Source organism: Erithacus rubecula, assembly GCF_903797595.1.
Source record: "Erithacus rubecula genome assembly, chromosome: 5".
Classification (NCBI taxonomy): domain Eukaryota; kingdom Metazoa; phylum Chordata; class Aves; order Passeriformes; family Muscicapidae; genus Erithacus; species Erithacus rubecula.
Window position 1 is genome coordinate 15,129,549 of NC_136687.1, and position 27,768 is coordinate 15,157,316.

At 36.1% G+C, this 27,768-nt stretch overlaps 1 protein-coding gene across 3 annotated transcripts in view; it reads left to right on the top strand.

The window, feature by feature from the left end:
* SLIT2 (slit guidance ligand 2) overlaps positions 1 to 27,768 on the top strand; it is a 258,823-nt gene that overhangs the window by 144,748 nt on the left and 86,307 nt on the right. For all 3 annotated transcript variants that reach the window (XM_079306865.1, XM_079306863.1, XM_079306864.1), the window contains exons 5-9: positions 5,033 to 5,104; positions 14,283 to 14,354; positions 18,142 to 18,213; positions 20,880 to 21,043; positions 23,188 to 23,326. In XM_079306865.1, coding sequence (XP_079162991.1) covers positions 5,033 to 5,104; positions 14,283 to 14,354; positions 18,142 to 18,213; positions 20,880 to 21,043; positions 23,188 to 23,326 — 519 coding nt within the window. The remainder of the gene's footprint in view (positions 1 to 5,032; positions 5,105 to 14,282; positions 14,355 to 18,141; positions 18,214 to 20,879; positions 21,044 to 23,187; positions 23,327 to 27,768) is intronic.

A 27,768-nucleotide genomic window follows, 5' to 3' on the forward strand; every position in this document is an offset into this window, starting at 1 on the left:
GGAGGAAAATAAAATTACAAGTAATTAAATTTACAAGCAGGTTTGCCATCTTCAAAAGGTTGAGTGTTTCAGAATGAACAATGCTTTAGCCACACAACAAAACTGATACAGCCTTAGCAGTTTATGATATAGATATTTTATGTGATGTTTCAATTTATATAATTAAAAATAGAGCATTCCTTTTTAAGGGTATATAGGATATTCGGCTGAGAACCATACATGGTAATTAATAAAATAACTGCAATGCAGTACTGGTTGTGTTTTTTAACAGCTGAAACATTCCATCAGAATCATTAATTTCAGGTTATCTCAGGGTTTTATCTTCAGATAAGAAAGCAATACTGTATATGTCTTCAGGTTCTTTTTTTGGAGAACAGGTTAGTATCTTCTATTGGTATGAATTTCAAATGTTCACAAGACTCTAAGCTGTGAGGCTTTTTTCCCTGATACACCTCTATCTACTACCCAGAAAATATGATAACAGTACCATTTCCATACTGTTCTTAGGAAGGATTCAGTAGTAACAAGGTTTTTGGCAAGGTCTTCCTGCTATTTCCACAAGCTTAGTACATTATCATTACCAACGTATTCTTGGAGAAAAAACATCTGCATGCACAAAATGAAGCTGTTGGAGGAGGAAGGGTGGGGCAGAGGTGTTTGGGCTTTTTTTGATGATGTTGTTTTTGTTATTGATTTCTTTTCCTAGTTCATTGATTTGTGAAATGCAGAATTCTACGTTCTTTTAGGCATCATTTGAAATTAGACAAGTTAAGTTGCTTTGTCAGAATATCCAAATTAAATCTTTAATCTTTGGAAATCGGTTTACAAGCTGAGGCGGATGTGCTTATCAGAGTCCATTACATGTAAATTGCCTTTATCCAGTTGGTTTAAAAATAAATTATATTTTACATAAGCATGGTAATTGCAGAATATACTTCATCATTATGGGTCTTGGAGAATCCATAGTTGCTCTGTTTTTTATTGATGAGTTTGAATACTTGGATAGATTATGTTAATTATAAGAAGTAATTATTTAGATGCAGCATATTTAGTCTTCGATTAAGAAACGCAGACCTGACCTTCAAAGAGAGAAAAAAAATAGTATGCAAGTTTTTCAAAGCATTTCTGTAGTTGGGGAAAAAATTCAGAAATCTTTGTGCGTTCTCTACTCTCTATCTTCACTTATAGTGGGATTCAGCTTTGTTTGCTTTATGGATTTGTTTTTCTGTTTTTACATTTGAGAGAATGGGGCCAGAATGCTACAACTCAGAAGAATGTGTGACATATATACATTCTAAACTTATCTAAAACAATCCACTTTACCCAGTCTGGTTTGTGCATCTAGAGCAGCAGCAATGTTCATTTGTGCCTCCTCTAAAAAGTCTTTGTCAGCTGCTGCCAGTCTAATTCACACAGGTGGCTTTTGGTGCCAACCTGCTGATTATCCCCTGTACCACCTCTTAACTTGAGGAAGCAAACCTGAGAGTTGTCCTTGAGAACATCTCACATTCAGAGAGACTGAAGTTGCACCTGGCCCTGAGCACACGTTTGGTGATGCTGGAGCAAGGAGGAGCAGTGGAGGACCAGGAGTGGCCACCACTGAATGACACAAATGAATTCCACAAAGTTGTACTAAGGAATTTTCTTGAAAGGTCAATGTCTAAGGTACTCCCCTTCAGACTTAATAATTTGTAGTATATCTCTCTAGGAATTATATAATAGAGTCACGAAAAATTTAGTTGAAATAAGGCTTCTATGACAGCTAGAATCTGCATAAAGATGAATTTGTCAAAATATCTCGCTAGATCATTGTGCTCTATTTAAAGAAAGAAATTTTCAGATAGCCTTGTCTTTTTCACTCTGACTGTATATTTTAATCAATTCTGCTGTTCCAGTGATATTTTGCATGTTAATGTAAAGGTCATTTTAATGTATGGTCTTGGGCTGTAATATTAATGGAAAATAATTTTTTCCAGTGAAAATATCTTGGTCAGATTGCTGCTTTCTGATGTGAAGCAGGTTCATGCCTTCTTTTAAAAAAAAATACAGATCTCTTCTTATAAAAGTAGAATGTTTTGTTGTATCTTGGCTTAAATATTATTGAAATGCTTAGATATTCTTTCATTTTCAGGGGATCAATTGCCATCATAGAGCCTCTATTCAAAGGCTGCCTGTTTTTGAAATGGAAGATGACAATAGTTATAAGTGCAGCAATACAATGACCATCAGGCTAAAAAGGAGTTTTGCACCTTTCTTCACTACAGAATATTAGTTGCAAAGTCAGATCAATGTAATGGCGTGCAAAATTGGCTGGTTTTATCTACAAAATAGATTCTTTTGCCCCATTTCCCTTGCAAGTCACAATGCACCTTATGCTTCTTGTGACCTTTTTTTGAGCAGTCTAAGAACTGCAATGGAACGGGTTCAAAGATCAATAACAAAGACCACATGCAGCTTCTGAGTTTTGAAATGTAGGTGTAATTTATGCAAGAAGAAAAAGCTGAATGTTTGTTTAAGCCTCTAAAGGTTTGTATAAGGAAACCTTTTTACACTGAACAGATGAAAACTTGAAGCAATGAATAAATAATTACTAACTTTTTTCCTGCTATAAGGAAAATCATGTTTTTTATTAGAAGTAGAATTTAGCAGTGTAGAAATGAACTTATGCTTTTGTTACAGAAACAGGTCCAAGTTTCCCAAACCAACTAATGCATTGCAAAAAGATTACTTTTGGAAAACGTTTGCCAATCTTACTTAGCTCTCCACATTTAAATGTATGCTTTAAACAATGCCTTCTTCAACAAGATTGGGAACCTTTGCAGTCAAGTAGTTTACATTTGAAATGAGCTAAAATTACCAGGGTATACTATACTTCAGTTTTCTTGAGCTTGTGCTACATGGAAGTGGTGATGACTGTGCTGACCCAGCAGTAAATCTAGCATGCAATTAGTTAGTCTGCTGTCTTTTACATTTGCATACACACAGACATACCTGTGCACACAGTCTCAGTGGATTGCCTATTGAGGCACAGTAGCTGTCACTTGTAAGCCCTTGCATTGTGCCAGAATTTCCCACAGAAACAAAGATTTTGACCCTTGGAGTTTTCTATTAGATCTTAAAAATAATTTACATTTGGCCTCAATATTGCTCATCTTTCACTTTTTAAATTATATAAAATGGTGAATGATGATTCTCTATCAAATGCCATGAAAAGCTTAATGCACCATTACCCATTATCTCCTGTCGTATATATTTATAAGTATGGCAGTGGCTTACATAGATACATACATATATCTGTGTTTCAAACTAATCATTGATCATGATACAAATCACTGCTAGCTTACCCACTTCACACACAATTTTTATAGAGGTAAAATGTATTAGTCAATTAAACAGAAGTGTAAATATAGATATTTGCCTTTTATGCTTATAAGGGAATTTTTTCCAGGGAAGTAGGCTGTTAAATCATGTTACCGTAACAAATGCTGAAGGCTGCTTTTTCATTCATTGCCACTGAATTTATTGTCAGAGCAGTGCAGTCGTATCCCATTTCAAGATTACTTAGGTGGCTTGAAAATTAAATCACAGCTCACAAATTCTCTTTTTTCACACACGATTAATAATACTAAAATTGGGTCTAGTTTTAAGTATACTTTGTGAGATATTGCAGTGCAATTAGGTGCATGAACTATGAAAGATTTAGTAAATAGAAAGCGATTTTCCATAAATTAACAATGAATTGGATAAAACAAAATTGCTGTCTATGTATGTGGAATTCTTTTCAAAATAATTACATTGATATAAATTTTGTTAAACTTGGGCAGCAGGGGTTTTATAAAGTCCTCAAATTATTTTTTGTGAGTTCATAAATCTGAAAGGGATCTTCAAGAGTGATTGCTCAGAACTGGAAATATGAGCTCATGCTAGATTGCATTTTAGAGAAAGAATATATCAAAAGCATGACTTTTTATGTCTAATCAACTAAATGATTCTTGCTTGTTCGGTTACTCTGAGCTAGATCTCTTATTTCTATGCACAGTTTTGCAATGTTTCTCTAAAAGTTCTCTCTGAAAAGGGTCCTCTAAAGATGCCTCTAAAGCTCAAGATAGAGAAACTTTACTTCTGTTAGGAGCTGGATTGCATTTGGTTTGCTTTTGGAGTGCAGCTCCTGGATTGGTTTTACCGAAATGAAATCTAGTTAACCACAGGAAAACTGCTGTGCAAATGCATTTAAAATCCCTCTGTAGAGGCACCTATAGACATCTAATTTGTTTGTGCATTTTCATTCAGATGCTCAGGAAAGCTTCTTCATGTAATTGTGTTCCCCATATTGTGTACAGATGGGTGCATCTTGGAAGGCTTCCAAAAGATCTGATTTAGTAATTTTAATGTAGAAAGGTAGACAGGCCCCCTTGCAAGACTTCAAACATTCATGTACCATGTGTGGTAGGTGTATTTGGTCCAGGATAGCAATCTGTTGCCTGAGGTGACATCTCCAAACTGCATGTGGTGTAGATACAGCAATAAAGATTTTAATGTATTGGTCAGCTCCTGTTGCACTGCATCATTAAGAGTGCAAAGTGTAAATGGAAAGTTCTGGATCCTAGTTTGCTCTTGGTATTTTTTATTTTCTCTGTCTCCTCTGCTACTATCTTCAGTTCTCTAGATTTTATTTACAATGTGAACCTGTGAAGGACAAAAATGTGTCTGGATTTCAGAAAAGCTAAAGAGATGTTTATTCATGTGGATAGCAAAAGAACACAAATTTTAAAAGCATTTTAATAATAGTTCTCTTTTGTAAAAGATATTAATTCCTTATGTTGCTATTTTCTAAAGGAACTACTCTGTGACACAGATAAACTGTTCTGATTATTATTGCTGCTTCTTCAATCACAAATCAGTTAATGTAATAAAATAAGCTTCATTGGAAATATTGACTGAACCATAATGGCTGAAATTTTTTTGTTATACACAAAACTAAATATATCTGTATAGCATTGTTACATTTAATTTTTTTTTTTTGTTTTCTTAGTGATCTTAGTGAAAATCAGATTCAAGCAATACCAAGGAAGGCATTCCGAGGAGCAGTAGACATAAAAAATCTGTAAGTATTTTCTTCTTTCCATATATTCTGATGGTAATGCTTTGTTTGTACAGTGCTCTTTTTTTTGTATCAGATATCTTTTTTCTAATAACAGTCATAACTACTTAAGGAATATCTTCATAAAATTGATATTATTTACTTTGGCAAAATACTTCAACATATCTTAAACACCCTCAAATTGCCTTATGGAAATGTAAAACATTGAAACAGTGTCAAAGACAAGATGGCAGTATAACTATTAGTTTGTAAAACCTGAGTTTAATATTTGAATGTCAGGCAATTTGAAACATTTTATGGTTTTGTGTGGAAAAAATAATTTTGCCTTGGTATTAAAAGTTTGCCTTTTATTTGCTTGCATAAAAGAAAAAAAAAGTCATGCTATTATCTAGTTTTGCTAGCATATGTTTTTTTACTTGTTTCACTGTTTTTATTGCTCAGTTTTCTTCTGTTGTCTTTTCGGAAAAAGATACTTTCCTGGAGATAATGACTTGGAAGTTCATGGGCAGGTTTTGAATTCTTATGGTTTCTAAATGTGGAAATATGTGAGTTTCAAGATCAAGCAAAGCAGTGACTTTTTGGCTTTCAGTTCAGAGTGGTAAGTCAGTTTAGTGGATTGAACAAGCTGAACAACCTGAAGACTGTGATGAAGTTCTATAGTAGAAAACAATAGGCTATGTTCTCAAAAGCTATAACACCTGCTGTAAGCTAAGGACTCATCACTTTTATCAACCAACAAAGGCAGAGTGCATACAATAGTGGGTTCCAGAAAGACTATGGAGCGGAATTCCCGTGTGATGCAACTGTAAAAAATATGATTGCCATTTTATGTGGCATCAATAAATATAGGGAAATACTAGATTATAGGAGGCTTTAATGTAATTCCTGATGAAATAATTTTTATTAATTGAAGTTGCCAGTGCTAAAACAGAAAGACAAACTTTCTAGTTGTGCTGCTTTGAAAACAGGAGTGTTCTGTGATTGTGAAGGGATGGTTCTGAAGTATCCACAGTAGGAGAGGATGGAATAGGAAGCCCTTTACTTTTCTGTCTGCCTGTGATGAAATCCACTTCATTCTACTGCCTGCACACTGCTCACAAATTGGTGAGGAAAATGTCTTTTTGAAGATTTATCAGAATGCCCAAAAATTTGGCCTACTACAGTTCTTCCTGGCAGTGAAATTCTATCATACGTCAGTGGAAAAAATCATTATGTTCAACTCTATTGTGCTCCAAAATATGCAAGTGCTTGTGATACTCAAAGTAGCTTTGTTACTTTGTTAATTTGACAGATTATGAGTTCTTATTCAGAACTAGTCCCATTACTATGCATAGTCAAAAAGATGCTTGGGTACAAGAAGCCTGCATTTTTCTGCATGATTTTTTGTATTTGAAAATTTAAACAGCCACAGAAAGGAATTTTGGTAGTAAAAGCAGCAGCATAATTGAAAATATTCTGGTGGCAAAGCAGTTTAGAATACTTGTGTACTAATATATGGTAAGAAAACTCCAGTTAAAAACTTCATTAGGATGCTAATCTTTATCTGAGATACTGTTTTACTCTTAATGTGCATTTTTAAGCTAAGGATCCTGAATTATGTCTGAAACTTACATAAAACAGTAAATCTGCCCTATAAAGCGTTTCTCTTTTCAGGAGATAATTTTTTAAAAATCATAAACACCACAGCCTTGACACAAATTCCAAATCATATCTGTGGCATATTTTTTATTGTGATAGGATAAATACTACAGATGTTGCCTCATAAGTTGTCCAGAAAAAAAAAAAAAAAAAAAAAAAGCCATAAAGTCATCAAACCCCTAATCTAAAAACTTCATGATCCCTCTAAAATATCTCTGCAGAATGACCAGTGAGTTCATGGGGTGAGTTGAGAGTATTCTAACACTGCATTTATTAACTAGATCAGGCTGTTGTGCCTTTCCAGAATCTTTGGTGAGGAGAAACAAATCCCAGCCTTCCATCTAGGACATTGCTTAGAGAAGAAAGGTAGAGCAAGAATTTTACAAGTTGTATTTCATTATTCAAGAAAATCAAGGAGACAAGTAGTAAGTGATATGTATAGAAGGTGTCACTATTCAAACAGGAATTGAGCTCTCTGTCAGGAGGTTGTAGCCAGGTTTGTGTCAGTCTCTTTCACAAGTCACGAGTGGGAGGATAAGAGGAAATGCCCTAGAGGGGCACCAGGGGAAATTCAGATTGGATATGAGGAAAAATTTCATCACCAAAATTTTTTTTAAACTTTGGAACAGGTAACTGGGGGAAGAGATTGAGTCACCATAAACAGGAGGTATTCAAAAATGTGTGGTTGTGGCACTAAGAGACATGATTGAGCAGTGGACTTGGCAGTGTTGGGTTTACAGTTGAACTCCATGATCTTAGAGATCTTTTCCAACCTTAATGATTCTATGAGTCAGTGAAGGTGATTAACCTAATACTTGTATATCCTCACTAAAAATTGTGATAAACAGAATTCTATGTTTGTTCTAGTTTTGGACACTTGTTTTAAAAATCTCCCAGTAGCTGAGTATAATGTTAAAGATACATCTCTTCCAAACTCATGTATGAGGCAGGTGAAGGTACAAAGAGAAAAGAAATCTGCATTAGAGCATATTGTAATATATATTTTTAAAAAATGTGTAACAACATTAATTACATCAGTTTCAGTTTAAATTACTGAGCCTTCTTTTAAACATGAACTGATTGATAACCATTCAGAATAGCTCTATTAAGCTGTTTTAAAAGTGGTTAACAAATTTCACAGAATTTGACCTGATAAAGTATTTAATGTTCCTGAATGGAGACTCACCATTCTCTCATTTTCACTAAATACCTTCCTTCTGAATCAGGAGTTGGAATATTTTGGAAAATATCTTATTGTATACTTCTTAATCTTTGCAGAGCAAAGGGAATGAGGTGCTAACTCAGATGATTTGAAGGAAACTGCTTCCTATAAGGTTGATAATACCACTGTAGCCTCCTGCAGTATGTTAGCTCTAGAGTTCCTCTTGATGTTTCTCAGAAGAAGCTGTCTACTTTCCATAAAATACATCCATGGTGTTTTCTTTCTGGACATCTTAATGCCCACTGCATAGATTCTGTAAACAATAAAAACAAAATGAGCAAGACGTTATGAGAATGGCAACATGGGCAACCTGCCACACCCTTGTAGTAAAGAATAACAAACCCTGAGAAACATTCAGGCCTCACAAATGTAATTTACATGTAATTGGAATTACCCAGTTTCCAATTTGTTGTGCCTTTTGACTGAGAGAAGTTTGGCTCTGTGTGTGCCCTCACTTGAGGCAGTTGTAGGCAGCAATAAGATCTCCCCTTTTCCATCTCTCTGAAGGCCAAACAAATGCAATTCTTGCAGCCCATCCCCAAGTGTCACCTGCTTCAACCCTCCCATCTTGGTGGCCCTCTTTGGACTCTGTCTCCTACTGGGGAGGCCAACCCCAGGTGCCATCTCACAAACTCAGAAGTCCAAAATGTCAGAGTGTCCCTGGCTTCACTCTCACCAATGTAGCCTGCTGCCAAAAAATGAGGAAACTTTATATTATAGTAGCTCTCCAGATTAGAAATCCAGTATCCAGTATTATGGCAGTTCAAATATAAAAAATCAAAATAGCTGCAGTGTGTCAAAGTCTCAATTTTTCTATTCAATGAAGTACTCTTGAATGAATTAAAGAGTAATACACTGCATGCACTATAGCTACTGATCTGGGACCTGAGAGAAATTAAGAGTGTATTTCTGGAAATATAATTCTGAAAGTTAGCCCTAATTTGCTATTTTTTCTTGGAGAAAAGTATTCACCAAGACATTAGATTCTTCAGAGAACACAGTGGCACCCACTTTTTTAAAAAAAAACCCAGAAATTATCATATAAGTGGAAATTTTTATCATATAAAAATCTAAACACAGATTTTTTTTTTTTTAATATACCTGTTAATGAACATTTCATAATGCTCCCTGTTTATATACTACTCAAACTGGATTTGAAAGATTCTTTAAATTTTCCCAACCTCAGGAATTTTGTTTGCATTTAAGATGGTAAGAAAATGCTTTAGGTGTCCAGATTGTAACCTTTAAGGGGGTTGTGCTTGAAGCTGGTTGAATTAGGAAGAAAAGTAATGGAGTTACTAATAAATGTAAGGCACCACTGAAAGAACAATAGTGCTGTGCTCTCCTTTTGGGTAGATTTTGGCCTTATGACTTTTCCATTTCAAGTGTGTAAAATTTAACAATACTCCAATTTTCTTTTTCTCTGTGTAATCAATACTTGGCAGAGGATGGAAAGGAATATACCAATATCATGGAATTGTGATGCTAAATATATGCAATCTCCAGTGTTACCAAAAACAGTAGGGCACATTTCAATCATATCTCATGCCAAGATCTTGTTTTTCTTGTTATGCTCTTGGCCTTTCTTTCGACTTCTCTCTTCTTTGTGTTCATTTGGTTCCACTTTTTCTCAGCAAGTGTGGGAGACTGTAGCTGTCATGCCAGGGATAAAGGTTGCAGGAAAATGTAATAGATTTACACATTAAATTGCCTGGGAAAGTGAAGAATTAGTGAAGAGGGAGGCAGTCACCAGCATCCAATCTAAGTCCTTCCCATTATATTAAGCTTTGTCCAAAACTTTGATTGATATTACTTGTTGTTGCCCTTATGCCTCTTATGATGATTGTGAAATATTTAAAGCTGCCACTAAAGACATAAATGAATTTTGTATTAATCTTTTTTTGGGAATGATTGGACTTTTTAAAATTTCAATTATTGGATGTTGAAAAAAGAGATTCCTGCTGATGATGTTCTCATTTCTTATATCTTCTCAGATCACACGTAAAATTCCACTGCAACTGGAAGTGTAGTTGTCTATTCATCTGTACAAGTGCTGTTCCAAATGTACTGCTTGTCTAAGATATGCTTAAATAATCTAGAATTCAATATTTCTCATGCTTGTTCTTACTGGGAATCTCAATTGGTCAGCTAGTCTATTTAGCCAGCTACATTTCAAGTTTACATAGAGAAAGATTTTCACAGGGTGTAGTGAACTATATTCTGTGTATGCTTAAGTTTTTTATTACAATAAAAAGTAGCTCTGAAGCCATGAAGGAAAGAATAGTTACACTTTAACATTTCCCCCTAAACCTGTTGTTGCCAAGCAGGTTGGTGACCCTTTGACCTTTGGGGGAAAAGACAACTTGTTCTTACTGACAGTTAAAATAAATAGCATTTCAGTACTATTTTTAAAATTTTGTTTTATAGAGTTATTTCTTATTAACGCGATAATACCTTTGAACCACATAACATATTTTTCATTTTGTATACATCCTCCTTTTGATGACATTCTTCTGTGTCATTTTTACTTTTTTTAATAGTATTTTCCTTCTGTGAGATAATTCTGGGATTCACCAAGTATAGTGCTAGAGAATTTTTAGAGGATTGAGCAGTTGAGCTATAATATATAATCTTTTAGTTTCCAAAACTTCTAGTTTGTTCAGCAATTATATGTTACTTGGATGTCATGGGAATGGGAAACAAGCATTTATTTGATGTTTGATAAAAACAGAATAAATTCCAGCATGATTTTTTTTATGCCGTTTTAATTAATTCTTCTGAAATTATTGATTTGTCTTGAATTTGAAATTGAGAATTAAGAAATAGGAAGCATAACTTAGTTCAGTTGAAAAAAGTAGCTCTCACACAGGACCACTGTGTCCTCAGACTGTGAAGAACAAGAGAGCAAAGCAGACAATTGTTTGAATTGTTCCAACTTTCTAGGAATGAGTAAAGGCGGTTTTCTCTGTCAAGAGGCAGATGACAGATTTTTCCTGTATGAGGGTAGTAGTTTTTAAATGTATGCAGCATCTTCTGTTAGTCATTAAATGTTCTTGTGGGATAACAAAGTGTATTTTAAGATATTTATTTATCATTATCTGGTAGACACCATATGCCAGAAAGGAAGAAAATATAAGTTAGCAACATGTTTTTACAGCAGAAGATGTATCTACAAGAGCAATAAATAAAAAATATTTTAACATAGGCATATTATTAGTTGAATGCTTTTTATTCTTACTAGTTTTTATTGCTAAGCTCACATAAACATTGGCATTTTAAGCAGCAGCAGATTAATTCAGTTAGATTAGCTCTTATACAAAATACCCAGGTATTGCTGCAGACACGGGTGCAAAATCCAGTTAAATCTCTGTGGTGACGATGGAAGGATTTTGAATATTACAACTGCTGCTTGGTGTCTTGTGAGTTCACAAGAATGGCACTGCTGAAGCTTTGTGAATGTTGGAGGCAGAAAAGAACAGCAACTTTACAAAAGCATGCAGAGATCCCACATAGAAAAGACCCAAAATGGAGATGGAGCAGGCAGAAAGATGATAAACTGGGAAGAGGGAAAGGATGAGAACGGGCCAGAGTTGCTGGTCCGTGTTTGGTCAGCTTCGGTTCTAACAATTTGAAAAGAAGAGAAGCTCCTGGGGAGAAAAAAGCTTTCTGAAATGGAATTAAAATTATTGGTATACTCAATAGCTTAGTGGTGAGAAAAGTTTCATTATGGTATTGGAGATTTTTTTATGTGAGACTTTTAAAGTCATGCTTAAAATAAACAATAGAACATAAAATTAGATATATACTTTTTAATTTCTAGTATTCTTTCTTGTGCCTTAAGACATAGATTAATACATACTTGCTATTGAAAACCAGTTTTATCAAAAAACACAATTACATTGCTTCAGTATATATGTTAAAAAAACATCATAAGTTAATGTTACACTGGTTGTGGAATATTGTCTAACTTTCCGTTTGGATCATATATGCAGCATAGGTATCCTTAACCTTTACTTTTGCCATAAATTGCTATTTAAGCCAGTCACACAGTCTTCAAAGTCATGTCCCTTTCATAGCTAAAAAAATTAAATAAATAAATATATATATATATATATATATCACACCACTTGTTATTCATGGTATGTGTCTAATCATTTTGATTATTATTGTAACTGATGGAAGATAATTTAAAACATAAAGATGGTAGCATCTTTCAAAGACAGTAATTTCTAAAATTAGGGAATATTTTTCTTCTCCCATCTGCAAACTTCCCTTCCTCAAACTGAAATCAATTTTTTAGTTCAGTGCAAACAGAATAATCTTTCTGGTAAGAAGGTTTAAATGGAAACAACTCACCCTTCACTAAGGTAGTGATCATGGTGACTCATTAAAGGAAGAAGTCCAAAAGTTTTCAGGATCACCACTGCTGCCAGTCTAGTGGAAGAAATCTGCCTTTCAGTTTGTGTAGGACAAGATTTGCTCAAGTGCTTTCTCTGCTTTAAAAGATTTTCCTTTGTGTATAGTATGGATGATTTAGAAGAAGCTGTGTCAGCACTGATTTATACATTGACAGCTAAGGATAATAAGATATGGGCAAACATACAGCTCACCCTTTTACAGATTAACCTGCAGACTGCATTAGGCAAATTTGATGGCATTAAAAGATTTTTCCAATTTGTCTGGAAACAATTTCTCTTTTGTATTGTGTCAAGGGTAACATTTCATGCTATTGTAGTAATTTAAATAGCTTTGATAAATTGTTTGAGAGGTTAGAGAATTGTAATGTGTATACATTTTACTTCTTTAAGATAAAAGGCTATTAGCTTAATTGTTAAGTGAAATTAATTAGTAAAAATTGAAGAAGCCTTAGAAAGTAGACCTAAATATTCCAACACTGCAGCACTGGTGTTGCAACATTGCACCAAAATGATTGAAGATCATATTCAGCAACTGATAGTTTGCATTTAGCTCTCAATACAGAGAAACACAGGCACTGTTACAATTATGATATTATTTTATTCGCTTGTAGTAGTAATTCAGATGAAACAAGAAGAACTTTATAAAAGTTGGTACATTGCATTGAGCAGTGGGTGTGATGATTTATTAATAATGTAAAATGTTATCATAGGTTCAGAAGAATCGCAGAAAACGCTTTAGTAAAAGTGTCATTAGCCCTGCTAGCTAATATATAATTGAAGACGGAAGGGCAGAGTTCATTTGTATTTTGTTCATTTTCTTAGTATTGTTCACACACATTTACTCATATGTATAATCTGACAAGCTACCAGCTTGGAGAAGTTTTTAAAGTGAGATTTTTTTTTTTTATTGTCACTGCTTTGCAAGTCATGCCCTGAAATGCATGAGACATTTTAGTATTTGTAGGGAAAGCTTTTATCAATAGAGAAAACCTGATTTTATATTTGCATGGTTGTTAATTTAAGCAGACATTTTTAATTGAGCTATATGTGCTGTATCAATGTTTTGAATTGAAAAGGTAATAATCATCTTCAGAGAAACGAATCTAAATTTTTCATAACTTCATACTTAAGGATTAATAATGTATGGGATGGATTGCTGAGTTTTATGTCTAGAATTCAAGTGCTCCATTACAACATACTATCTGCATATAATTGCAGACGGCACAAAGTCTGTAGAAAACCAGATACTGAAGGTTACAGCAGAAACATGACTTTCATTTGCAGCAGAACTAAAGGAGATAAGTGAACAGGTCTGTAAATGCCTCGGACACTGTTATTTCCACATGTAGGCATATTCCAGGAGGTAATTACTCTAAGTCCCCGGCATACCCAGGGGTAACACCTCCCAGCTGCTCCAGGCGTGCACACTCACAGGGAGACCCCTGAAAGTGGTGCCTGTCCCTGGTCCCTGCCGCGGCGCTGGAATTAACATGCAGCTGGGCTGCTCTGATAAATGGATTCTGTTAGGTCACCGAGGGGATGCGTGTGACATTAAGTGATTTACCGTCCTTTACCTTAATGAAATTGTTTCAGCAAGATGACGCTGAGAGCTTTTAATGGATAGCTTTTCTTGATGTAATGAAATTGCATTCCTTTGGCATTTAATATAAGGTGCAGTTATTATTTACTGGAGCTTTCCCAGCGCCGCTGTTTGGCGCAGACAGTTGAGAACAAAAAGGGATTTCTGTGGCAGCGTGTGGGCCAGCCTGGAGCGGGCACAGCCGTGGCCAGAGCCCTTCTGTGCTCATGGCCTGCCTCTGCCAGCCCTTGGGGAGCCTTCCCCTGCACCTCGCCGTGCCAGCACGCCTCTCCCTCACCAACGCCTTCCTAATCTGTTTAACAGGCAACTGGATTACAACCAGATCAGCTGTATTGAGGATGGGGCGTTCAGGGCTCTGCGTGACCTGGAAGTGCTGTAAGTATTCCTCGTATCTCTTACTCCTAGCAGGAGCTCAGTGTCTGGGGAGTACTAATGTAGCAGCTTATCTGCAAGCTGCAGCCTGGTGTCAGGATGGTCTGGTGAAAAGATGTCTTAAAATAATCCACTGCGATGTGCTGTAAAATGGTAAGAAGATATGGAGAGGCATAAATGCTCCTTTACTCTCCAAGACAGCCATTAAACATAATAATAATACGAAAAGCCATTGGCAGATACTGTAAGAAAAGAATATATTTCATTTTAAAAAGGGGGAGCGTAGCAGTATAATTGAACCCAATTAATTTTGTAAATTATCCATTACTGTTGATGTGCTGAATATTTTCAGGATTGCTTTTGTTGTATACTCATCATCAGTTTGATCTTTCAGACTCAGTGAAAGGAACAATATGCTGTATCTATTTGACAATCTGTATATGTTAAGATGTTTGGCATGTTTATGTTAATATCTTCTTTTTAAAACATTTTAAATTTTATGTGCATAAATACATTTCTCTGTGTAAGAAAATAGGTTTTTTGTCTCACTGAAGATTATTATTGCAACACTTCTTTGCATACTTTTTTTTCACTTTCTTCAAGGAGCTATCAGTGTGGTTAAAGGCAACAAAATTATCATCTGAGAATAGTAACTGTAATGAGCAAAGTGCCTTAGTTCTCAAAGAATCTGAGGCAAAGGACACATTCCTGAAATATTTGCTCTGTCAGTCAAAATGAAACATTTTATTTGGATTTTCTTCATTAAGAGAGGTGAAAGAATTTGTGTATCAGTGAGTTGCTTCATGTTAATTTGAATCACACCTGATAAATCACAACTTGAGTGGGTGAGAAAATGGGTTTTGTTGTATTTGGGGGTTTGGGGTTTTTTTTAAATATTCTGAAGAACAGAAGCTTCTCAGGCAATAGATAGTATCTGCCTGTCTAAGAAACCGAAGAGTGAGTAGCTGATGGTAAAAGTTTTTTATTTTTAAACACTAGTTGGTTTTACTTGTGAGTGAATGAAACTGGCAGCCAAATTTGATATTAGATTTTTACTTTGCAATCATAGAATAAAAGGCTTATTGTTAACTCTGTTATAAAGCCATGTAAAATATATTGTAGGTTCAATACTACATCTAATTGTTGAGTTGATGATTAGTTGTCTGTCAGTAAATGTGATGTTCTCTGAGATTTTTATGTTTGGAACTCTTATATATCAATATTTTTTTCCAGAGATGGTTTAATCTGCATATTATGGTTTGGTTTTGGTTTTTTGTTATATGAGCCTTTTTTAAAAGTGCAAGGGTTAAATGTTTATTAAAAAATAAATATATCAAATATTTTCTGTATTTTTTAATGCTTGCAATTTTAATGTTCTCAAAAGGTCATCCTTACAGTTGAGGTCAGGGATACATTTTTTACATTGACTTCAATGAGTGGAAAAAGAGCAAAGAAACCTCTTAATAGTCTGCTGAGAAGTAGGTAGTTAGAATTTTTGTGAATGAATATACATGATCTGTTAGCCTTGTTCAAATGCACAACTAATTGTTTGCTGTCTTGAATTACATGATAAAAATTATGTAAAAATTCATGGCATTTTAAGAAACTGAGATAGATATTTCAAACACTACTGAAGATTTTGTGTCTAATTAAGCTTCCTTTACAGTATGGCTTAAAGAATTAAAGCTGTGTAGATCAGACCATACTGTACACACTGAGTGGCAAATAAGAATATGCATATTGTGTTCATTTGGAGTCCATTATTCTAACTAAGCAAAGAAAGTGGAAATTACTTCAAACATCAAGTTTGAGGTAAAGCTTTTAAATAGATTGTAATGCTGTTTAGTAACAGTTTTGAATGCTTACCAAAGTAACAAGTCTTATATCTTGGTTAAATAACTGTAGAATTTTAGAGACTGTTCAAGATACAAAATAGCCTGAATATTACTCCCCATGAATTTCTGTGAAATGTCAGTTTTCTTTTGTCTTTTTTTTTTTTTTTTTTTTTTTCTTCAAATGAAATCTGCTGTATGTGGGTGAGAGGCTATGAGAAAAATATGATGCTGACATGTTAAAAAAAAAAAAAGTATCTACAGAGTGGAAAAAAATTATCACAGTTTTTGTTATAGCATGTAACACTTAGGTAAAAGTATTGAGCCAACTTTTTTAAATTAGCTCTCTGTAATGAAATTAAGCATTTTTATCATTACAGAGAAATGGCTATAGCAATAATTTAATTCCATATTTATCCCTTATATCTATTCCTATATCTAACTTTCTTTACCCTGAAAAAATAAATTAATAGCTCATATACACAAAACAGCAATGCAAATATTGAACAGCTAGTATTGGAAATTAAAACGTGTAGATTCACCTTCTGTAAAAAGCTCTAGAAATATTGGCTGGTTTCCTTTCCCTTCATTGATAAGACATGATTTTAAAATCTTGTTGGAAGTTATGTAGGAAGAAGTGTGGGAGCTGTCATTTGCCATTGGATATTGTAAGAGAACTCTGACACAATTTACTGGCATTTATTCATTAAGACACCTTTTGTGGATGTACCCAGTACATTGGCCTTTGTTTTATTTTTCTTATGTTTTGAAAAGGGGAACAATTCCTCTATTTACCTGGTTTTGGGGTTTTTTCTTTTTTGTTTTTATTATTCTTGTCTCTGTTTATGTATTCCTAAGAATAATTGGGAGATCCCTTATGCACAGTGAAGGAAAGATTTAGTACATGGAATGAGTAAGCACACAAAGGTAAAATGCTGCACTTTGCATCAGTAATTAATTGCTTGGTTAATGTGGAAATGCATAGCCTAATCCTGGTCAGAGTGCTATGATTTTACCTTTTTGTATTTCAAGATCAGACAGTACTGAAAAGTTTGTTCAAAATAGTTATAAATTACAGTTCATGCTTTAAAAAATGAAGGAAAATGAGAAAAAAAAAGAAAAGCTTTTTTCAGTGGACGTTATTATTTATTACTGTTCTAGTCACATAGAGCTCATTATTCATTCTGCTCAGATGGGTAATCTCTAAGTCAAATCTGTAAATCCTATGGGTTGCTTCCTTTTTTTGGAGTCAAGCTTGTTTGCATTTTATTTGCAGCCTAAAGACATTATTTAACTGCAAGTTAATTCATAAAGTTCCTGAATCTTTACAAACTGCGTGTGTACTGAGCATAATGGGCCTGTGCACCAAGAATTGACTAAGATTTATTTCTAGTTCCCATCTCAGTTTCCCAATACGCTGTCTAAAATTTACATTAATAGTTTGCTAAAGTGTTACAATTTCTGACTACTATCATATTGAAAACTCCCCTATTGTTCATGCAGCGCTTGATCATCTATAGCAACTCATTCCATACAAAACCTAAGGGCAGCTCAGAGTTAATATTTTCTGAAATTCTTGGGAAAAAACATTCAGCCTTTGTATCATCTATCAAAAATCACATTCTCAGAAGCTAGAAAGAGAAATCAGTATCCTAGAGCCAAGGCATTTTTTCCCAAGGACTCTCTCTTTTACTTCAAGTAAGGATATCAATTTTGGCTTGAATACTATAGATGTTATCAATATTGGTGGAAGTTCCTTTTGAGTGAATTATAGGCTACTGTGATCCCTTACTTAGTATGGGTTAATTGTAAAACCATGGTATAAAAAAATATAAAAGACAGAGAGTTTTTTCCTAATATCCATCCCTAAAAACAGTACACCATGACTTTCATTAGCTGTGCCTTTTTAAAATGTGAAAAAACTTAAGATGTTAACATGCTTCTTCTTGGCTTTGCAGCACTCTCAACAATAACAACATCACTCGACTATCCGTGGCAAGTTTCAACCATATGCCCAAACTCAGAACATTGTGAGTAGTCCCACTGGAACTGGCTGCCATTTTTATCAGACCAATATTTTTATTTTTTACCCCTATTAAGTTTTGTAAGGGATCTATAAATACATATACAGGCAAAGCAAGCATAAGCTGAAATAAATGTTGATGTGTCATGAGGTTGATTAGCGTGGTCTGTGTGTGTGTGTCTGTAGAAGCTAATTCTGAAAGGTAAACCTAGCAAGTGACCCCAAAGCTACATGGGGCTTAGGAGATAAAGGAGAAGTTGTATCCTTTTCCATCAACTTTTTTAGGATATTAATGAGTAAGTCTATAAAAACAGTTTTATGGCCTCTTCCCAAATGGGATTTCCATCGTGCTGTATTCAGCCACAGAAAAGCTTCACCTTCTAACCAAAAAAAGATGAGGGCAGGGGGAATTCTTCTAACATGTTACAGCTATATAGAGATATAAATTAATGTTTTTTGAAAGTCAAAAATTTGTTTTACTTTGAGCTTTTGAATGGGTCACATTTCATTTAGGAACATTGGAGATTCTTTGATTGACTGTCAGATGTGATAAATGGGAAATCTTTATGCTTTTATTACTGTACTGCTAGCAGACCTAATTAAACTAAACTGGCTTGCCAACATTCTTTGTAACATAAAATTACAGCATCATCCGGTAGTGCTATTATAATTAAAGTTGTGTCAGCATTTACAATAAGGTCCCCATTTTTAGAGGTTATGACTTTGACAGAGGAGCACTTCAGGCTTCTAAAACAAAGCACAGTGGAAAGACTGTGTATGTTTTAGTATATTTATACCGACTACAAATACATCTAGATTATGTTGACTGGCAAAACCTAGTTTAGTGCAGAGACTCTTTTAAACATACATTCCAGTGAAGTGGGAATTAAATATGGCTGGAATGTTTCTATCAGAGCCCAAGAGTAGCTGTTAGTGATAAAGAATTACTTTTGCAACAAACCTGTCTAGTTTCTTTTCCCTGTGTTGGGTTGCATAATTGTTCTGAGATCAGTATGACTGTTCGCCTGGGTTAGCATATGGCTTGTAACTGAAGAAACTCACACAGGTGAGTAGTGCTGTTTTCATAACAGAATTATAACTATTTTTGCTTGGACAAATATGAGAGTACTTAAATAGTGCTGAATTTGGTGACCTCAGGTAGATTTTGATAATAGAATTTCATTCTGTTCTTTCAGGCCGGAGTCTTGAAACTGTGCAATGTGTTCTTTTTTCAAACTTTCAAATACAGTTTCTGTTTTGAAGCGTAAAATACTTATTCAAATTGGCAATATTTACATTTTCTTTGGTTAGGATCTTTCATTTTCTGAAAATATATTTTGTACACAAAATCAACTTGATACAGAGAATCCTGGATTGTATCTGTAGCATCCCATTTGCAGTCAGAATATGCTTGCATAACTGTATTGATTTCAGTGGCAATACTTCTGATTTATGATGGTCTTCATGCCTACAGCTGGGCACAGATTGCACTGAATGAGTGTGCTATAAGGTGAGCTGTATTTGCAAAGCATCCACTCAAGAATTAGTACAGGAAAATATATTGTCCTTAATTCCTAGTCAATGAAGGGGTGAAAAATGTTGGTTGATATTTTAGTTTATGTTGGTTACACCTTTCATCTTGCTTTGCAGATTTATTTTCAAATGGGTTAGTTAGACTCTTTGTCTACATTCTGAATTTCCTGCACTTCCTTTCTAGTTATTTAGTTAGGATTGAGCACATCAGCTAAAAAGGACCAAAATGTCATGTCTCTGTTATGTATGATTCTGAGTAATGGTTTGATGTATAGCTGTGGACATCCTTTTTGGTAGTTAAGAAAATGTAAGAGCCAGGGAAGAGTAATTTACCTAATTTAGTGGATACATTTGTCTGGTATTTTATCAATGGCAAAGTGCTTTTTGCCACTTGGCAAGGAGCCATGGTCTTGTGTCAGACCACACCAAAAGAGACAACTTTCTTTATTTCATCACTTAAGCAAGTGAAAGTTTTCCCTTTGGTGTTTTCATTAATTTCAGCATTGCTTAAAACATAGATCCCTAGCAGCCAAAAGCAGCTAATCCCACCTTCTGCTGTTAAACAACTAGAGAGGAAAGCAGAAAAGAGATGTGAAAGAAGGTGCTTTATATTGAGTTATTACTCTATCTTGTTCAGCAGAAAATGAGTATGACCTGTTAAAGGGACCTTTCTGTCTGTTTCTATAGAGACTAATAATGGCCAGACTTGCAGATATATCTAATTGAAAACAAAATCTTTTATTAACCCCTTTTTTTTGACATTATAGTATTACCACTATTTTCTTAAGATATTTTTTGTCTTACTCACTATTTATGGAGATTTGGCCTAAAGATTCCCATGCCATCTTTCAAGTTTTTGTACATTTACTTCTTTCTTTTAGACAAGAAACAGGGAACTAGAGAAAAGTTAATTAATTAGGAAGCCTTCTTTTTTTATCCCAGTTAATTAGACAAATGAAAAGTCATTTTGCTGCTCGTATAGTTTTATTTATTAACTCGCAACTCCAGACTTTGAGCGGAAGATGCAAAAATCTCAAACCACTGACGGTTTCATTGATAATCCTTGCTGAAGGGAGGGCCGGGCGAGCTGTCTGCAGTCCTGGCCGCTCTTGCTAACTGGAGGGTGTTGGTTCCGTGCAGCCGCCTCCACTCCAACAACCTTTTGTGCGACTGCCACCTGGCCTGGCTGTCGGACTGGCTGCGGCAGCGGCCGCGCGTGGGGCTTTACACGCAGTGCACGGCGCCCTCCCACCTGCGCGGGCACAACGTGGCCGAGGTCCAGAAGCGCGAGTTCGTCTGCAGCGGTAAGAGAAACGCGAGCCCTGCCGTGAGCATCACCTGCTGCACGTTGGCTTTCCTTGCCTTTTGCATAGTCCAAGCATGAGAGCTTGTTGAGAAAAACCTTTTAATTGGTGTTTGTGGGGGTGCTCGTGTCCTTGGCCAATTTTGAGCAAATATTGTGTTCACATAGATTCTATAGCCTTCTAAAAGTTATAACTGTGGGGGACAGATACAGGAAATTAAATAAAAGGTGTATTGATTGAGAGCATAAACCCGTTAGTAATCTAAGGAATTTTATTTTTTAAACCTTAAATACTTCTTGTTATTTTCTGTTTTTTAAATATTACTTTGAATCCCTAAGTAACTTTCTGAATTTTATCGTTGGGCTTTAATGCATAAGGTAATTCTTTGATATGAAATAATGAAATTACTAACAGTTCATTACTAATCACATTTTCTCTATTCAATTTTTTTCCTTTATTTGTATCTTCTAGATGAGGAAGAAGGCAAGTTTATCTTTCTTATTTAAATATTTTTACACGCAGATTGAAAATTTTCTGTAAATTTTGTCTGCTACTTCATCTTTTGTCAAGAGCATTAAAAACCAGTTGCAATATTGTTGTCTTATCAGTGGTTCAGCAGGGCTTCTTCTACTGGTTGATTTTCTGCAAAGCCCCAAAAGCCTATTGCCAAATATGCCAAAATTTACACAGATCTATGTTTCTAAAAGAGTTTTATGAAGAGCACAATGTTCTGTCCTTATTAAATAGCCTCTGACATCAAATTTGTCATCTTCACATGGCAAATACTAACAGTATTCTTGCCACTTATTCTGCATTTATGTACATTTAAAAGGGCTCCTAACAAGATCATTTCATATATCTTACATGTAAATGTTATGGCTGCATACTAGATTTGATTATTGTTTATACTTTTGTAACATAAACATAAATGTGAAATCAAATTATTATATTGTAAAATTCTGTCTCATAGAATCATAGAATGGTTAGGCTTGGAAGAGACCTTAAAGATCATCTACCAATTCCCCTACCATGGACAGGGACACCTTCCACCAGACTAGATAGCTCAAAGCCCCTTCCAGCCTGGCCTCAAAATCTTTTCAGCAATTTAGAACTTGGACAGTTGTTACATGAAGTTTTAAGTGGAAGCAGCCCTAGTGCAACTTACATTATCAGTGTACCCTTCCTATAATATCATATTAATATATGACATTAAATATTGTGAGAGAAATCTTAAGTTAAATTGTGGTTTCATAGTCAAGAAATTATTTCTTTTTTCCTTGAAAATATCAAAACGGTCTCTAGCTTTTTCTAACTTGATGAAAAAAAAGAAAGAAAAGGGTGTCCTGCCTTTTTCATCTCTTTGTCTTTTTGTATCATTATGAAACATCTGCTCTGTATCATTGCATGGATAGAAGAAGGAGTGTATTAATGTATTATAAAATGTGCAATCTATCTATTTGCAGGGAAATACAATGAGGCTTTTATTTTCTAAAGCATACCTAAATATTAAATGATTAAGTTTAAATGCAATTAAAAATTTTAACATACAACACTAAGAAATCAGGGGGAAACTCATAAACTATCCTCCTGAGTTAGTAAGAATGGCAGCTTGTGGGAGGAAGTCTGCTATGCTAAAGCAGAGTGAGAGATGTGAAGTCAAAACTTTTATGTATTTTTGTGTGACTGGATGAAAATGTCATTAATGAATGAAAACTCCAAAATTGTCTATAAGCAGTACATAGATGAAGGACCATATTCAAGTAAATATTTACAGAATAGAACAAAACTAGCAGGTCACATTCAGTGCTCATAGCAAAGTTTATTCATTTCTCTTGACATGCATTTTTTAATGCTATACAACATTCTGAAAACTAAATAAATCAGTAATCAGTTTGTAATAGCATACAATAAATAAGATATATCTGAAAACTGGATCACAGCCTTCTTAAATGAGATAATTTTGAATGACTGTTGTGAAAGAAGTTGAAAAATTATGTAGTGCTGTCACAACCTCTCTGGGTTGTATGAACATGTTAGTATTAACTGTTTAAATAAATGCAGTTTGAAAGTACTGATAGGCTACAATGTTTTAGAAGTTCTGCCATAAATTTTTCAAGTGTAAAATGTTGTGCTTTCATTTGCAGGTCACCAGTCCTTTATGGCTCCGTCCTGCAGTGTCCTGCACTGCCCTACTGCATGCACCTGCAGTAACAACATTGTGGACTGTCGTGGGAAAGGCCTTACTGAGATCCCAACAAACCTTCCAGAAACCATCACTGAAATGTACGTAATCTGACTTCTTTTCCATTAATTTACAGAAAACTTCTTTTTTCTATGTATTAGTTTTTGTTATTTGTATAAATGTGTGCATTGTATACAATAGGAATTTTATATACCTTCAACCTCAGATATAAAAACAAATATGCAGGTATATGGAAGCATTTAAGACCTTAATGCTATTTTATGAGTTGTTTTTATATGTGCTATTCATACTTCACGAGTAAACTGAGTTCTGAATTTGTTTAAAAAGTTTGGGAATCCTTGCTCTTCTATGAGTGAATGGCTTTTCAGTGCAGACTCGAAAGCCTGTTGCCTTCAGGGTCACTTTCTGTGCTGCTTTTGGCTGAGATAGGATTTCTTCATAGTAGCTGGTATGAGGCCATGTTTTGGATTTGAAAATATTGTTGCTAAAACAGAGATGTTCTCAGTACTGCTGAGTGGTGCTTACATAGAACCAAGGCCTTTTCTGCTCCTCACCCAACTCCACCAGAGGAGGCTGGAGAGCACGAGCTGGGAGGGGACCCAGCCTGGACAGCTGACCCCCACTGACCCAAGGATATTCCATACCAGATGGCAGCATGCTCAGCATAGACAGCTGGGGGAGAATAAGAGCAGTGAGAGTTTCAGAGTGATGGTGTGTGTCTTCCCAAGTCACTGTTACACATGGCAGAGCTCTGCTCTCCTGGAGATGGCTGAACCTGCCTACCCTTGGGTGAATGAATTCTGTGCTTTGCTTTGCTTTCTTTGCATGCAGCTTTTGCTTTACCTGTTAAATGTCTTTGCCTTAGCCCATGAGTTTTCATAGTTTTAACCTCCTTATTCTCTCCCCTATCCTATTGTAGGGGGTGAGTGAGCAGCTTTGTGAGGCTTAGCTGCCAGTTGGGGTTGGACTACTCCACTGACTTTCAGTCACTTTATTCATCAGACTTTCTACTAGAGAGGCATCAGCAATCCACACCACCAATAATAAGTGTTCTGCTTGAAGCAATATCCTCAGAGGGTGATCTGAGAAGGCAGGAGTAAAATGTTGTCATTGTGTTAATAGCAGGTACCTTTGTAGTGAAGAGCATGACACTGGTAGTGTCCCATGACATGTCATATACAAAAAGTGCTAGCAGGTCCTGACTGTGGAGCAGTCATAGCAAGGGTTCTGTAGGGCCCACAGTCCAAAAGCAACATGGCTGAGAGGTTGTGTGGGCACAGTAGGAAAGTTACTGCTGCATTGTCATCAAAAGCAAAAGGTGAGCTTGCTGACAAGGTGGGCAGGGGCACAGCAAAATGAACATCTTTTTTTTTTTTACTGGGATCATCAGGGGCAGTGTTTTGGAAGGGAAGCTGGAAGTTCCTTCAGGGAAATAGTGGGAAAGTGGCTGTGATGATAACCTGGTAACTGAGGTCTGACTAGAAATAAATGAGCGGGAGAAAATATTCAGAATAAATAGCTTATGACTATTTTGATGATACAAGATGATTTTGAATGTTTAAAACTAGGGTTCCACAATGAGATTTTAATTGGCTTGTTGATATCTGACCTGTGGTTTTGAACATTACAGAGTTGGAACCGTGGTTTCTTCTTAGGATGTGAATAATAATCACATCTGTCAGTTCATTATTGCTGTTGTTAATACTGACCTGGCTGACCCTACATGATCCAGTACAGTCATTCAGCTGTATAATACAAACACTTCTACCTTTCACCATGCTCAGAAAAATCCCTCTGCTTACAAATAAAGTGACTCTTTCATAAAATCCATTCACTGTGGCCAGAAGGCTGCACAGAACTTTTTTCTTTATTTAATGTGCTGTATATAGATGCTTTTACTTGCATAAGTGCATCTATGTGCATAAAGGAAAAGTACTGCAAGAAAGAAGTAGGGAGTATGTATCAGATATTCCTCACTGTATTCCTGGTGCTAACAACTGGATAAAAGATACTGAAGACTTTTTTACTGCTCTACTTTTCTTAGGTATGTAAGAAATGCTCTTGAGTTTTAAGCGTGGAATGAAACGTTCCTCAGCAGTTTATTGTCCTGGAGAGTAAAAGTAAGCATGTAACAACACCTTCAGAATTTGGCTAAGCATTTAACAAATTGCAAACTGGTGCTCAATGTGTCCTGCTAGGCTGGACATCATTTGGTTTCCAGACTGACTTTTTTTCTCATTCTGAGATCCATAATCCATTTATAAAAAAGACATGTGTGCTCTTTTACATATGCACAGTGCATATAGTTCATGCTGATACAGTGTAAACTATCTGTTATCTGTCTGTGTAGTATCTAGGTTGTCGGTTCTGTCTGAATAAAATGGAGATCACATTTTTTGCTCAGGATGTGTAAGAAGAGATAGAACATTAGACAATCAAATTTTAGTAATAATTTTGTATTAAACAGATGCATACTAGTGAATGTTGGTGGGGTGACAGAGCTGAACTTCAATGATAGATTTTGAGTAACTCAGAAAAATAAGGTACAAGATATGATTTGAACCATTGGTAGGCTGACCTTACAGAGAGAACACTTTCCTGTTAAGTGGAAGGTAAGGAGAGAAGGAGGGAGGGAGGGAGGGAGGGAGGGAGGGAGGGAGGGAGGGAGGGAGGGAGGGAGGGAGGGAGGGAGGGAGGGGGAGGGAGGGAGGGAGGGAGGGAGGGAGGGAGGGAGGGAGGGAGGGAGGAGGGATGGAGGGGGGGAGGGGAGGGAGGAGGGAGGAAGGGAGGGAGGGAGGGGAGGAAGGGAGGGAGGGAGGGAGGGAGGGCAGGGGAGGGAGGGAGGGGGGAGGGAGGGAGGGAAGGAAGGAAGGAAGGAAGGAAGGAAGGAAGGAAGGAAGGAAGGAAGGAAGGAAGGAAGGAAGGAAGGAAGGAAGGAAGGAAGGAAGGAAGGAAGGAAGGAAGGAAGGAAGGAAGGAAGGAAGGAAGGAAGGAAGGAAGGGAAGGAAGGAAGGAAGGAAGGAAGGAAGGCAGGAAGGAAGAAGGAAGGAAGGAAGGAAGGAAGGAAGGAAGGAAGGAAGGAGGAAGGAAGGAAGGAAGGAAGGAAGGAAGGAAGGAAGGAAGGAAGGAAGGAAGGAAGGAAGGAAGGAAGGAAGGAAGGAAGGAAGGAAGGAAGGAAGGAAGGAAGGAAGGAAGGAAGGAAGGAAGGAAGGAAGGAAGGAAGGAAGGAAGGAAGGAAGGAAGGAAGGAAGGAGGAAGGAAGGAAGGAAGGAAGGAAGGAAGGAAGGAAGGAAGGAAGGAAGGAAGGAAGGAAGGAAGGAAGGAAGGAGGAAGGAAGGAAGGAAGGAAGGAAGGAAGGAAGGAAGGAAGGAAGGAAGGAAGGAAGGAAGGAAGGAAGGAAGGAAGGAAGGAAGGAAGGAAGGAAGGAAGGAAGGAAGGAAGGAAGGAAGGAAGGAAGGAAGGAAGGAAGGAAGGAAGGAAGGAAGGAAGGAAGGAAGGAAGGAAGGAAGGAAGGAAGGAAGGAAGGAAGGAAGGAAGGAAGGAAGGAAGGAGGAAGGAAGGAAGGAAGGAAGGAAGGAAGGAAGGAAGGAAGGAAGGAAGGAAGGAAGGAAGGAAGGAAGGAAGGAAGGAAGGAGGAAGGAAGGAGGAAGGAAGGAAGGGAAGGAAGGAAGGAAGGAATGAAGGAAGGAAGGAAGGAGGAAGGAAGGAAGGAGAAGGAAGGAAGGAAGGAAGGAAAGGAAAGGAAGAAGGCAGGAGGGAGGGATAAACTGAGTGGAAGAATTATAGGATCATGAGTTTGCTGAGAATCACAGGATCATTTCTGCTTCCTTGTCAATATGTTGAAGAGGAGTTAAAGTTTTGACAAATATATTTTGCTGGTTATAAGAAGAAAGCATTATACTATACTATTGCTTTAATGTGAAGTAAGCAATTAATGATTGTATGATCCTCAATTGTATGATTCTCATGGATAGGAGGTGTATTTAGCTTCATAGCACTAAAGAGAAGGAGACAGAAGAGGTTGGAAAATGAGTGGTTTATAGAGTGAAAAAGATTCTACCAGTAAAGAGGTGAGGAAAGACTGATAGTGGATTAAACAGCATTTCACCCTGGCCAGTGGCCCACATCAGTTGTCCCTAAAGGATATTTTGGAAACAGAAAAATACAACTTCAGGAATAAAATATCAGTAGCACAAATATTTTCTTAGCTCCCAAAATGTGTTGGCATTTCTCTGAAACTTGAAAATTTCCAGAGCTTTTGGGGGAAAATGGGTTTTCCTTTAAATATCTAATCTGTTTTAGACCCTACTATGTTTGCATCCTTATGTTAAGATAATAAATTTTGGGAGTAGGGTTGTGCTCAAACTTTTCCAGTTTAAAATGCACTTTTTTAAGGTTTCATTAATGTTCCTTTGTAGAGGGGAGGAAAATGCAGTCACATACCTAATTTGCCATGTCACCTTCTATTTTGTGTGCCATCTTTATTCGTCTCTTCTCTGAACTAATGTTCCAATTACATTCA